Source organism: Malaclemys terrapin, chromosome 10, assembly GCF_027887155.1.
Source record: "Malaclemys terrapin pileata isolate rMalTer1 chromosome 10, rMalTer1.hap1, whole genome shotgun sequence".
Classification (NCBI taxonomy): domain Eukaryota; kingdom Metazoa; phylum Chordata; order Testudines; family Emydidae; genus Malaclemys; species Malaclemys terrapin.
Window position 1 is genome coordinate 44800808 of NC_071514.1, and position 12788 is coordinate 44813595.

Below are 12788 nucleotides of genomic sequence, written 5' to 3' on the forward strand. Positions count from 1 at the left end.
TAAAGCTGTTTTTCTTTAATCGTGCTGTAGCGTTAGCTTTAACAGTGCCCTTTTCTTACCACTAGAGTCATTGCTTTTTGATAACATAACCATTTTACATTCTGTTTTTCAATTGTGGCAAATCACCCTTTATAGAATTAAAGGTTTCAGAGTAGCAGCCGTGTTAATTAATTCTTTGGCCAAACCGGACAGTCTCTAAGCAAAAGAATTAATGGACACAAATCTGACATCAGGAATCATAATACTCAAAAACCAGTGGGAGAACACTTTAACCTGTCTGGTCATTCAATGCCAGACCTGTGGGTGGCTATTTTACAACAGAAAAGTTTCAAAAACAGACTCCAACGAGAGACTGCTGCGCTGGAATTGATATACAAACTAGATACAATCAACTGAGGCTTGAATAAGGACTGGGAATGGCTGAGCCATTACAAACATTGAATCTATCTCCCCTTGTAAGTATTCTCACACTTCTTATCAAATTGTCTGTACTGGGCTATCTTGATTATCACTTCAAAAGGTTTTTTTTTTCTCTTAATTAATTGGCCTTCAGAGTTGGTAAGACAACTCCCACCTGTTCATGCTCTCTGTATGTGTGTATATATATCTCCTCAATATATGTTCCATTCTATGCATCCAAAGAAGTGGGCTGTAGCCCATGAAAGCTTATGCTCTATTAAATTTGTTAGTCTCTAAGGTGCCACAAGTACTCCTGTGCTTTTTATAGAATTAAAGAAATTGTCCTCTCAAGCTATATGTTCAGTTAGAATCTATAATTCTAAGAAAGCATATTCTTAGCAATTCAGTGGACTGCGCCTTCTGGAAAGAATATTTATAATATGTGCCAGATGTAGTGGATGTAGTTGGTTTGATGGAATGTTTGTCAAAGATTTCAACAGGATTTAAAGTAATGAAATATGTCATATTCCAGCATGAGTAAATTTTAATGGTGTCAGTCTTTGCAGGTTTAAACAATTTCATTGAATTATTATTTGAAGCAAAGCTATGTGATGCACGTAGGAAATTGTGAAATTAGCTCCCCATGATAAAATATTTGCCAAACTAATTCCTTTCAAAACCTCCACTGAAATATTATTTTAAAAATCCTGGCTAACTCATACAAGAGTAAGACTCCAAGCACATTTGTTACCCCAACATGTAGTGACATTGCCATGAGATTTACCAATCACTGTCTGCAAGAAGTGATGTGCAACACTGCCTCATAGATTCAGCAATGAGTGATGCAAGTCATGCTTTTAGAAGACCAGCTCTCCTTTCCTTGGTCCATGAGGGCAGAGGATAAAAGGGGTGGAGGGGATTTGCAGTTCTGGGGGAAGAAGTTGAGGGACAGAGGGGCTGGGTTCTCGTGGGAGAAGATTTGGGGGTTAGAGGCTTGGATGGGTAGTTTGACAGAACGGGAGTTGCCTGGCTGTGGGGGAGAAGTACATTAGGGAGTCTAGGCTGGAACGCAAGATAGGGTGTGGAAGATGGGATGTTGGGCAGCTGTGAGGGGTGGGGAGTATATCAGGGGAGCAGTACTTACTGGAGAACATGACACAGCCCACTTCTTCTTGGCTTCTGTCTCAGGGGGGGCTGATTGGGCTCAGCATCCCACTTTGGGCATTTTGATTTCCGGGGTAATTGTTTTTGAGTGGCATTGCAACCTGGTGCATGGGGTCACAGTGCTACTCACTCAGATTTGGCCCACCCAACCCCCTGTCGTCATGATGGAGGGATGGCTGTGCCAAACCTGAGCACCACTGTGACCCCATGCACCAGGTTGCAACTGAGCCCAGCCAACCCTGAGACCCTTTGACACATTCTGGTGAGCTAATTTTCGGTCATGATCCATAGGTTGAGAAACCCTATTTTAAAGCTTGTACTCTTATGTTTAGCTACGTGATCTGTCATAGCTAGAGAGAGGTAGAAGGAAGCATTGGTGCTTTGTGTGAGAAATGGATGAAAGGAAATGCAATACTGTAAATTATAGTTAACTGAAAGCTGCCCTTTCAAGAGTAAGTGCTTAATTAAACAGATCTTTTAAAGAAATGTAACTAATTAACCACGTCACATGCCAAAAGGCAATGAATAATCCCTTGTAAATGATTATCTAGCAAAATATTCGCTATTAGAAAGATTATAGCCAAACTCCTCAGCACACTGAAGTTACAGAGGAGTCTTTCTCAGTTGTCAAAGGGATGGACTATTCATTTTGTGCACCATGCCAAAATACCTTTTTATAAACAATAATGGCCTCTTAAATCCAGTTGCCCATAGAAACTTAATCCTGCCTCCTTGTATGTCCAACCTGTGTACGAGGCAGAGGTCCTGAGGAAAAATAGAACGTGGTCTTGTAATTAAAAACTGTTTTGTTATGTGTATGCACAATGTAGCTTTTCCTAACTTCCAAGTTTCAGAGTAGCAGCCGTGTTAGTCTGTATCCGCAAAAAGAAGAACAGGAGTACTTGTGGCACCTTAGAGACTAACAAATTTATTAGAGCATAAGCTTTCGTGGACTACAGCCCACTTCTTCGGATGCATATAGAATGGAACATATATTGAGGAGATATATATACACACATACAGAGAGCATAAACAGGTGGGAGTTGTCTTACCAACTCTGAGAGGCCAATTAATTAAGAGAAAAAAAAAACCTTTTGAAGTGATAATCAAGATAGCCCAGTACAGACAGTTTGATAAGAAGTGTGAGCATACTTACAAGGGGAGATAGATTCAATGTTTGTAATGGCTCAGCCATTCCCAGTCCTTATTCAAACCGGAGTTGATTGTGTCTAGTTTGCATATCAATTCCAGCTCAGCAGTCTCTCGTTGGAGTCTGTTTGGCCAAACCGGACAGTCTCTACGCAAAAGAATTAATGGACACAAATCTGACATCAGGAATCAAAATACTCAAAAACCAGTGGGAGAACACTTTAACCTGTCTGGTCATTCAGTGACAGACCTGCGTGTGGCTATATTACAACAGAAAAACTTCAAAAACAGAATTAACTATATTAGCTGGCATCAGAAGAAGTTTTTTATGCTAAAGGCGTTTCTGGTGCTCTATGCTAGGTCCAAGGGGGGGTAGTTCATTCAAATCTCTCCCCCTTTACCACTACTGCAACTGCTCTAACAGTGCCCACATGTTTCCAGCATAGTGTTTGGAGGTGGCGCTGCTGCTGCTTTGGTGGCTACATGGGGCCCAGCAATCCAGGATATTCACATTCTGTTATTATGTTGGCATGCTGCCAAAATTGTCTTGAGGAACACAAGTGAGAGAAAATGGCAATTTTTAACAATTTATAATTTAGCTAAACCCAAATGCAAGTTCAGGGGACAAAGAAAAGATACTTTTCTACCCTGTGGGCTTTCTCTCTGCAGGATTTTAAAGTCCTTTTGCAAATAATATAGCTGTTATAGCGTCTGTAGAAAAGATTACAAGCATACTTTATAGCGGAAAGTATTGGGCTAACTAAATGTGAGGATTGCTACCAGCTTTTCCTATGTTTGTTCAACTATGGAAATGTGATATTTAAATTCAGCATCCAGAAAATGCATTCTTCTAGCAAGGTTCTATTCAATAAAAACATGGTATTGTGTATCATGAACTGGGGTAATTTTTTTCTGTTTTTTTTTTTAAACATTTTTCGTCCCTTTCCATCAGTGTGAGTTTGAGTTTCAGAATGGCAACCACATATATAACTGCAAGCAGTCTTGCTGTTTAATGTGGTAATGTACCTTTTGGCATATCTACGAACCAAACCAGTGCTTGCTTTATATTTAATATTTTAATCTCTCAGAAAGCTAACTCGAGCCAAAGCGGTTTCAGTAAAGAAAAATAAGAGAAATGGGATATTGAGGAAAAGAAGGGGGTATTTTTCACAAGAAGCGTATTTTTGTGTTGAGCACACACCACGCACCCAGAAAGATCTGTTGATTGGGAGTTTAAATGATTCATGATGAAATGCCTATTTCAAAAGTCAGAATAGAAAAAGGTGTGCTGCTGCTGCAGCACAGAACTGCTGTTCAAATCTAACTTGTAGAAAAGGCATCCCCATATAATCTTTTTGTTTTGTTTTGATCTAAGAATATAACTTGTTTTTCAGACTTTAATTTATTCTTTCAGGCAAACACAGTATGCAGTAAGAAGTCCAGCTAGAAAAGTGAATCAGTATTATTGGCAGGAATGGTAGTATCTACTACATTTAAGCAGTGGTACTACTTAACAGCATTCTGAAAGTTCTACTTGTCAGGCTGAAATTTTCATTTTTGGCTTCTCCCCAAAGATGAATTTTATTGCAAAATATGAGTAAAACTAGTTAATCTATTTTAGAATACAAGGAGAGTAGGAGCAAAATACGTATTATAAAATATAATAATGTTTCTGACCATTTTTAACAGCTCTACGATCAAAATGGGTGTAGATAGAAAGGTGAATAGGGCATCATATAGCTCTCACTGAGAAGTGCCTTTGAGTGTTTTGATATAAAATGGTTTTGAGTTTACTGAATTCTGAGCTGTTGATAGCAGTGTTGCCAACTCTCATGATTTTATCACAAGTCTTGTGGAGTTTGGGGGTTTTCGTATACCTGCACAACCCACCCCCCCCAATTCATTTTAAAAGTGTGTTCTTTGAATGCTTGCCTATGTCTGTTCCACTGTAGGTATGTGTACACCCTGTGCATAGCAATTGGAGAACTTCTTCCCTCATCAGTACCTATCAGGGCAGCCCAAACACGCCCAGCTATCATGCAGGTATAAGAAAGAAGAGCCACCCTGACCTCCCTCAGTTCCTTCTTACCGCCAGAGGCAGTGGTTGGAGTAATTTCAGACTTGTTGTGACAAGTGCTTCCCTCACTTTTATATATATATTGTGATAGACCCAGGCCAGTGGGGTACAGCAGAGTAGTAGAAGGCAGATATATTGGCCACTGGATAAGCAGTTTTCTGTTCCCTGACTGACCAGAGCAGGGGCTGCTCCAGGCTAGGGTGGACACATGACTCCAATTAGCCTGCAAAGAGTCAGTTGAAGCCGTTAGTCTAATGAGAACACCTGACTCCAGTTAACCTGCAAAGAGTAAGGTGAGGCTGTTAAGCTAATGTGAACATCTGACTCTAATTAAGGCCCCTCTGATACTATAAAAGGGCTCACTCCAGTCAGACTGAGGAGAGCTAGGGAAGAGGAAGTGCGGCTGAAGGGCTGGGTAATGAAGACACCCTCAAGCCACTGGAAAGGGAGCCCTAAGGTAAGGGTGAAGAAGGCATTAAGAGAGGGAAGTGGGGGAGCTGTGGGGAAGTGGCCCAGGGAAATGTAGCAACTCTGGCAGTGAAAGGTCGGCTGCCAACAGCTGCTGCCATTAGGGTCCCTGCGCCAGAACCCGGAGTAGAGGGCGGGCCCGGGTTCCCCCCAACCCGCCACTACAGAAACATCTCCTGGGAGAGGAAGACAGGCCCCTGTCAGGACAGAAGGCTCAACTGTTCATGAATAAGCCCGTAGGGACAACAGAGACTGTGGGAGTTCTCTCACCAACCTCCTTGCTGGCTTATGATGAAAAGGGCTCAGTAGACTGTACTCTGGCCCTAGAGAGAGAAGGGCTATGTGGAGGGTCGCAGTGAGCCTTTGAGGCTAGTATAAACCGCCTGGAAGCGTGGGTCCCACAGGGACAAGGTCGGAGCTCTGCCACTATATATATATATATAAACACCTCTACCCCGATATAACACGAATTCGGATATAACATGGTAAAGCAGTGCTCCAGGGAGGCGGGGCTGCGCGCTCCGGCGGATCAAAGCAAGTTCAATATAACGCGGTTTCACCTATAACGCGGTAAGATTTTTTGGCTCCTGAGGACAGCGTTATATCGGGGTAGAGGTGTATATATTCCCTTTTATTGGTAGAAGTTAGTTAGTTAGTTAAAGTTAGTTTAGCTAGTTTATAGCGGTAGGTTTTAGTTTTAGGTCTTTTTTGACTAATTTTTATCATTCAGTGAGAGGATTGGTACAGGAATGATGCCTCACTCACTGAGGTTTAAGGTCTGCCAGTCTTGCAGGAAGCCTATGCCAGTCAGTAGCCCATACCCAGCATGTCTGAAATGTTTGGGAGAATCCCACATCAATGACAAGTGTCAAATTTGTAAAGGACTTAAGCCCTGCTCAAAGAAGGATAGAGTGGTGAGGCTCAAGTGTTTACTTATGGAGGCAGCACTTTGACATCCATTGGAGTTGTCACATATGGAAAATGCCCCAAACACACCAGCTTCAGTATGGAATGCCCCACAGGAGATGTCTGTGGCTTTTGGTCCCTTTCACCAGTGCCAAAGAAAAGGCACAGTCCCTCCTCAGGTTCAGTAGCACGCTCAGGAGCGGGTGAGGTTCTGTGGCCTGTAATGTGCTAGATCATCACGATGGTCCCTTCTGACCTTAAAGTCTATGAGTCTGAGTCTAAATTTGTCAGTACTGAAGCCGGGCAGAGGCAGAGACTCTGCAAGACATTCGAGGGAGAGATACTCTCTAGAGCAGACATTCCCTAAGAAGAAGGGATTGCTCTCTGGAACCTGTGCCCGGTCCGTTGAGGCTGTCCACTGAAAGATCCTTGTAGCAGGGTCATCAGTCGTTGCCACTTTCAACCACTCCAGAGGTGTGTGCAGCCACAAGGCACCGGCTTAGACTCTCGGTGGCAATATCTCTGGAATGGAAGGTAATGGAAGGCTTACAGTAGGTACCTGTGCCTGCGGGTCTCCTACTTCACCATGTCAGGAACGGGGTACCGTTATCTCCCAAACTTCCACAAAAGCCAGTGCAGTTGAGAGGCAAGCCTCCGATGATATCCCCATTACCACTGTCCCCGGGCTCAAGCTTCCTATCCCCAGATCCAATTACTTTTGCTCCTCCATTTTCAGAGGTTTCAGACTTGGAGGTATGTTTATATGTGTCCCAATCAAGAGGGAAAGCCTATGCTTCATCAGAGACTTGGAGAGAATGGGTCATGCAGCAATCACAGCACTGGGTTCCTCCCAAGGGGCAATGGCCAGGGCAAGGATGGGTCCCATGCCCATGTCAGTGGACATTCTGGACTCTGTGGGACACCCCTTCTCCTGATAGGATCTCCCCACAACTCTCATTCACTGTCCTCAAGGTCACTCCCATGCGGCACTACAACTGTGACATTATTCTCCAGTTCCCGATACCGAGATTGGTATTGAGCAGCCAGAAGTCACTCTGCTGTCTTCTCCAATACACCACCACCTCAGAATCCTGTTGCATCTTCTTCCTCATCACCAGGTCAGGCTGTTGAGGTAGCAAGCGATTCGCCACCACCAGAGGACCACAGGGTCATCAAAATCTATTAAGAAAGGTATCCTCTGTTCTGGATATTCAGTCAGAGGAGCTGTGTTGAAAGGTCTCACAAGTTGGTGGATGTTCTGGTATCGGCGGCCCCTACAAGAGTGACTCTGCAAAGCTATTATGCAGTTAAGGCATCCTGGCAGACACACTCCTCCTTGCCTCCTGAAGCAAAATAAGCGGAGAGAGGAGGTATTATATCCCCTCTAAGGGATGTGAACAATTGTTTTCTCATCCTGCCCCAGGCTCCTTGGTAGTGGCAGCTGCTAACAAGCAGAAGAGACAAGGACATGAAGCATCAACACCAAAAGGCAAAGATTCTCATCTTTGTGCAGATCACAGAATCATAGATTAGGAATGGAAGAGACCTCAGGAGGTCATTTAGTCCAACCCCAACTAAATCATCCCAGCCAGGGCTTTGTCAAGCTGGGCCTGAAAAACCTCTAAGGATGGAGATTCCACCACCTCCCTAGGTAACCCATTCCAGAGCTTCGCCACCCTCCTAGTTAAATATAGTTTTTCCTAATATCCAGCCTAGACCTCCCACACTGCAACTTGAGACCATTGCTCCAGATGACACAAATCGGGGGAGGAGGAGACATGTTGCAAACACTTTGGAAGATAAAGCTAAAATTCAGAGGGATCTTCATAAATTGAAGAACTGAGCTATAGACAACAAAATGAAATTCAACAAAGATAAAAGTAAAATTAAATGCACAAATACAGAGTGGTGGATAACTGTTCATCTTCAGCAATGTCCCTTCACATTCAGGTGGACCTTTGGAGGACCATGTTTTATTGCTGCAGACTATGCAACAACCTAGACCCACTCCAAATCTTCTGTCCTTGATTTTATTTTATTTTATTTTATTTGAGAGAGCGAGAGAGAGGGCTTGCAGGTAACAGTTTCTGCTGTCTTCCTCCCAGCTAGTGTAGAACCAGCTAGCTGTGCTGTTCACTTGCACAAGCACCAAGGCAGTCACGATACTAGGACTCCCAGTATGGCCTTCCTGGAACATGGACTCTCAACCTAATTTCCTAAACTCTTTTTAAAAACCAAATAAAACCTTTTTAAGCTCTCTGAAGTGTTGTTTTCCCTTATATATCATCTTCATAATTACTTTTACCTCAGATTTTTTTGGGTTATCCAGCTGGAATCATTGTCCATAGAAGAGTCTTGTCTTCAAGTCTTCCTGGACATTTGTTCTCAGTCTGGTTCCTAATTTCTATCCATACGGAACTATTCCTTTCACATAATTTGAAAGATGTTCTTTATTTTTTAATTTTTTAAACCAGCACATCCAACAGAAAAGTTGGTTCACAAATTGGAGTACAGACCTGTAAATTATCTGGATAGAACAGTCTTGGGAAAAATTAAATGTCCTTCTGTTCTCTGTGTTGGACATAAGATAGAAGAAAGCTCCAAAGGCCTCTGTCTAATAACAAATTACCCTTGTAATCATGTTAGCATATCTCTTCCAATGATATAATCCTAATTTAAAATGTTTTAACAGAGGAAGTACGTAGGTTGAGTATTGTATTTTGTCCACTTGCCTTTTAATAAAGTTATAAAGGAAAAAAGTGTAATTATACAGGCTAGAACGTACACAAAAGTATTTTTAGTTTTGGACTTTTGACTTGGTCAAACTCAGAAAGATCGGATTGGTCTAATTGATTACTAATTAATAACTATAGACCAGTGAACACAGATTTTACTATATTAATCTATGTCAAAGACTATTTTATCAGAAAGATATGGCTCTGCAGTTCCAGAAGAGGCAGCTGATATACTTCTATTTCCCATTGGGATGGTTTGGAATTTATCCAGTCAACCAGGCTTTTGTTGTTTGTTTCTCAGTTTTACTTTTAGTGATGTATGTGTACTTGTATTGTGTACAGTTGTTTAAAATTAAATTTTGCAAAAACTGAGTAGTGTCGGAAGATTCTTCTAAATATAAGGAACGGCACACAAGAAAGCAGGATATAATGGGAGGGTACCTAAGGAGGGAGGCTAGAATTACTGTTCTTTGTTGGTTTTGTTCATGAAAAAGCACTCACATGGCTTACATAATAAAATCTGAAGATAGGTAATTTTTTCCAAAGAAGATAAAAGTCAGCCCTGAATGTTCATATGGGGGAGAGTTTGTAAGTTTAGTCTTCCCATTATTTTAGATCTGTAAGTTTAGTTTTAGTGTAGGAAGCCCTGGTAGAACAGGTTTTATTTTGGAGCTCTTGTATACAACTCAAATGGCTGCCTTCTTTACAAAAACGCAATTACACAGAGTATTTACAACCATTTATTTCTTATGTTGATGCTAAGCTTGGCTTTTAATACACTTGAGTTAACCACTTTCCAGCTATGGCTGGAGTGGTTTTAGTGCTGGGAAAATCATCCTTTGAAGGCAGTGATCGAATACTTATATCTTTCATGAATTTTAATTATAGTATTTTAAAATAACTTGAATTGCATTTAACTCATAAGATTTGAAGCTTGAAAGTGCAAAAAATGCATTAATATTGTGTGGGATGTATATTCAATTTAAGCTTATATTTAAGTAACGAGTCTAGTTAAAAACACACCATCCCTCTATGTTAATATACCGTTAAAGAATCCAACTTCAGAAGTGATGTAATCAGCTATTTTTTCAGTGTATTTAGAAGTTTCATTTGGAGACCTTCCATATTTCTTTCTATCAGTACTACATACAGATTAGTTTGTTTGCTATATTACCTGTATGTCCTGTCTTACACAGCTCTGAAAAATTTCTGTTACTGGCGGGAGGGAGCCTGGAGATCAGTGATATCACAGAAGATGATGCTGGGACATATGCCTGCATTGTGGATAATGGGAATGAGACAATTGAAGCTCAAGCAGAACTTGCAGTTCAAGGTATGTCGAATGTTTAGTTTTGAGAAAGAACTGATCTCCACGTATGTGAATATATTATGGAGTTTGTTCTTCCATCTTCATTGACTTCAAAAGGGATTCAGTTTTTTGTTCTTTCTACAATAAAACCAAAACCAACAACCTCAGTTGGTTTCCTAGAAATGTCACATGATTATACTCATGCTGTTTTGTACTCTTTGTATTGTTCATGATTTCATAAACGCTCAAATGAGGAATTAAATTTTTATACATATGTATTAACCACATTGAAGACAGTTGCACACATCAGATGATTACGACAATATTAAACGTTTGGCACCGTAAACTTTCCTAAAGGGAACAGTCTCTAGGTTATTAGGACTGAAAGTTGACCTACCTTTATTACCTTCTAGGTCTTACCTGACAAGGACACTATCACAGGTATTTTTCATAATCCGTAAAGATGTTACTGTCTTAGAGTAACCCACTGGAAAAATATAAAACTGAAATCAATTTATTCACCTTATTTCCTCTTCTTTTGTGTGCGTACCATTTACATGTAAGGTTGCTCATGAATGCTATTTTTTTTAAGAGAAATAACATTGAGACATATATTTAAAGACACACTTTCAGTTATGTAAACTTTGCAAAGAAGTATACAAATAAGGTAAGTTCTCTAGAGGACACAGAAAGTTAGGTGAAATGTTGGCACCTCTTAATCCTTGCCATGTCTCGCAAGGGATTTCAGGTATGAATTTTTAATTGGAACTTTGTTCTACTGCAATATATAGAAATGCCCCCAAATGCCTGATTGGTGCATATATACTGCATCTTGTCATAGAGCATGACTGATTTATTTACAGTGGGTTGCACAGTAATGACGGCTGCTTTTATAAAAACAATTTTAAAAAACCCCACAACATTGTTCTGCAGAGGTTGCATTTCATTATGTTTTAATGGTAGTATTAGCCAATCTTATAATAGTAACTATGTCATAATATTAGAGCTTTTCATGTTTCATAATAAATGAGAACAACAGTCCTGTTTTAAAGACAATTCATTTCTATAGACAACATTTGTCTCTAATGGTATTACCTTTTATTAGTTTGTCCTTCTAAGAAAGGAAAGTGACTCTGCAACAGAGTGTTTTGCTTTACAAACCAAACCAAAGCTAATTCTGCATAGTTGGAATCTGGACTAATTACTTTTTTCCCTTTAGGAAATCAATACATTTACAATTCATTTTACTGTTTGCAGGTGCTAAGATTTTTGATCCCATTAATTAGTGCTGACATAATTAAGACTGGAAATAGACATACATACACTTTAAATTGTCTAGAAGGAGAGAAATACTGAAGCTGAAACTTAGTGTATATACTCATTCATTAGTCCATTCATTTATAAGCTGACCCCCCAAGATGGTTAGGTAAAAATAGCAAAAACTGTTTTTAAAGTTTTTAAGGTCAGGCTTGACAAAGCCCTGGCTGGGATGATTTAGTTGGGAATTGGTCCTGCTTTGAGCAGGGGTTTGGACTAGATGACCTCCTGAGGTCCCTTCCAACCCTGATATTCTATGATTCTATGACCCTTTTATAAGCTGACCCTATATTTCAGGGGTTGGCAAACTTTGGCCATCAGGGTAAGCCACTGGAGGCGCGGGATGTTTTGTTTACTTGGAGTGTCTGCAGGCATGGAGCCCCTCAGCTCCCATTGACTGGGAACATGGCATGTGCCGGAGCTAAAAGCTTTTCATAGCAGTGCCCGTTGACCCGCACATGTGCCATGTGTCCACAGGGAGCTGAGGGGCTCCGTGCCTGCAGACACTCCAGGTAAACAAAATGACAATATATTAGATATTCAATTCAATGATTCCCTTGAGTTTAAAATCATCAAATTTTGGTGTAGACCCGTTTATAAGCCGACCCCCGCTCTTTGATGCATCATTTTTTTACCAAAAATATTCGGATTATGAACGGGTGTATATGGTAATATACATGTACATAAAGCCAAGCACACAGAGTCAGTATACTGCTTTAGGGAGTCCAGAGTAATAAGCACAACTTTCTGTGACAGAAGTGTCCCTCAAATGTATATTCATTGAACTCTGTCTTAAATTTTCATAAAGTAGCAAGGTGGGTGAGGTAATATCTTTTATTGGACCAACTTCTGTTGGTGAAAGTGCCAAGCTTTCGAGCTACACAGTACTCTTCTTCTATTTCATGGAAATCTGCTCTCTTCAGATGAGGTCATTTAGATGTGGAGAGGTGCCTTCCAGGCTACTTCCAACCTTCTATGCTGGTTCAGGTTCCCTCTCTATTCAGATTAGTAGAGTCATGTATTTATGGTAGTTAAAATCTAGTTCAGGGTTCAAGGCATATTTATCTATGGTTGTTAGGAAGCTTTAGGAGTCTCAACTAAAGCACTAGCACATCCCAAAGTCTGATATTGCCAAAAGATCTTTGTATGCTGTCTCCGTTTTCTGACAGGGTGGAACTATACCCAAGTGTATTGTCCTGGCATACCAGCTCTGGAAAAGGAAAATGAGCAGATGGGGAAAATTGGCTAGTGGTCTATTTTTAAC

General features: G+C 40.7%; 1 protein-coding gene across 11 annotated transcripts in view; it reads left to right on the plus strand.

Moving 5' to 3' along the window:
- The window catches only part of NEO1 (neogenin 1), a 553038-nt gene that overhangs the window by 300254 nt on the left and 239996 nt on the right, over positions 1-12788 (plus strand). For all 11 annotated transcript variants that reach the window (XM_054041102.1, XM_054041112.1, XM_054041104.1 and 8 more), the window contains exon 5: positions 10095-10231. In XM_054041102.1, coding sequence (XP_053897077.1) covers positions 10095-10231 — 137 coding nt within the window. The remainder of the gene's footprint in view (positions 1-10094; positions 10232-12788) is intronic.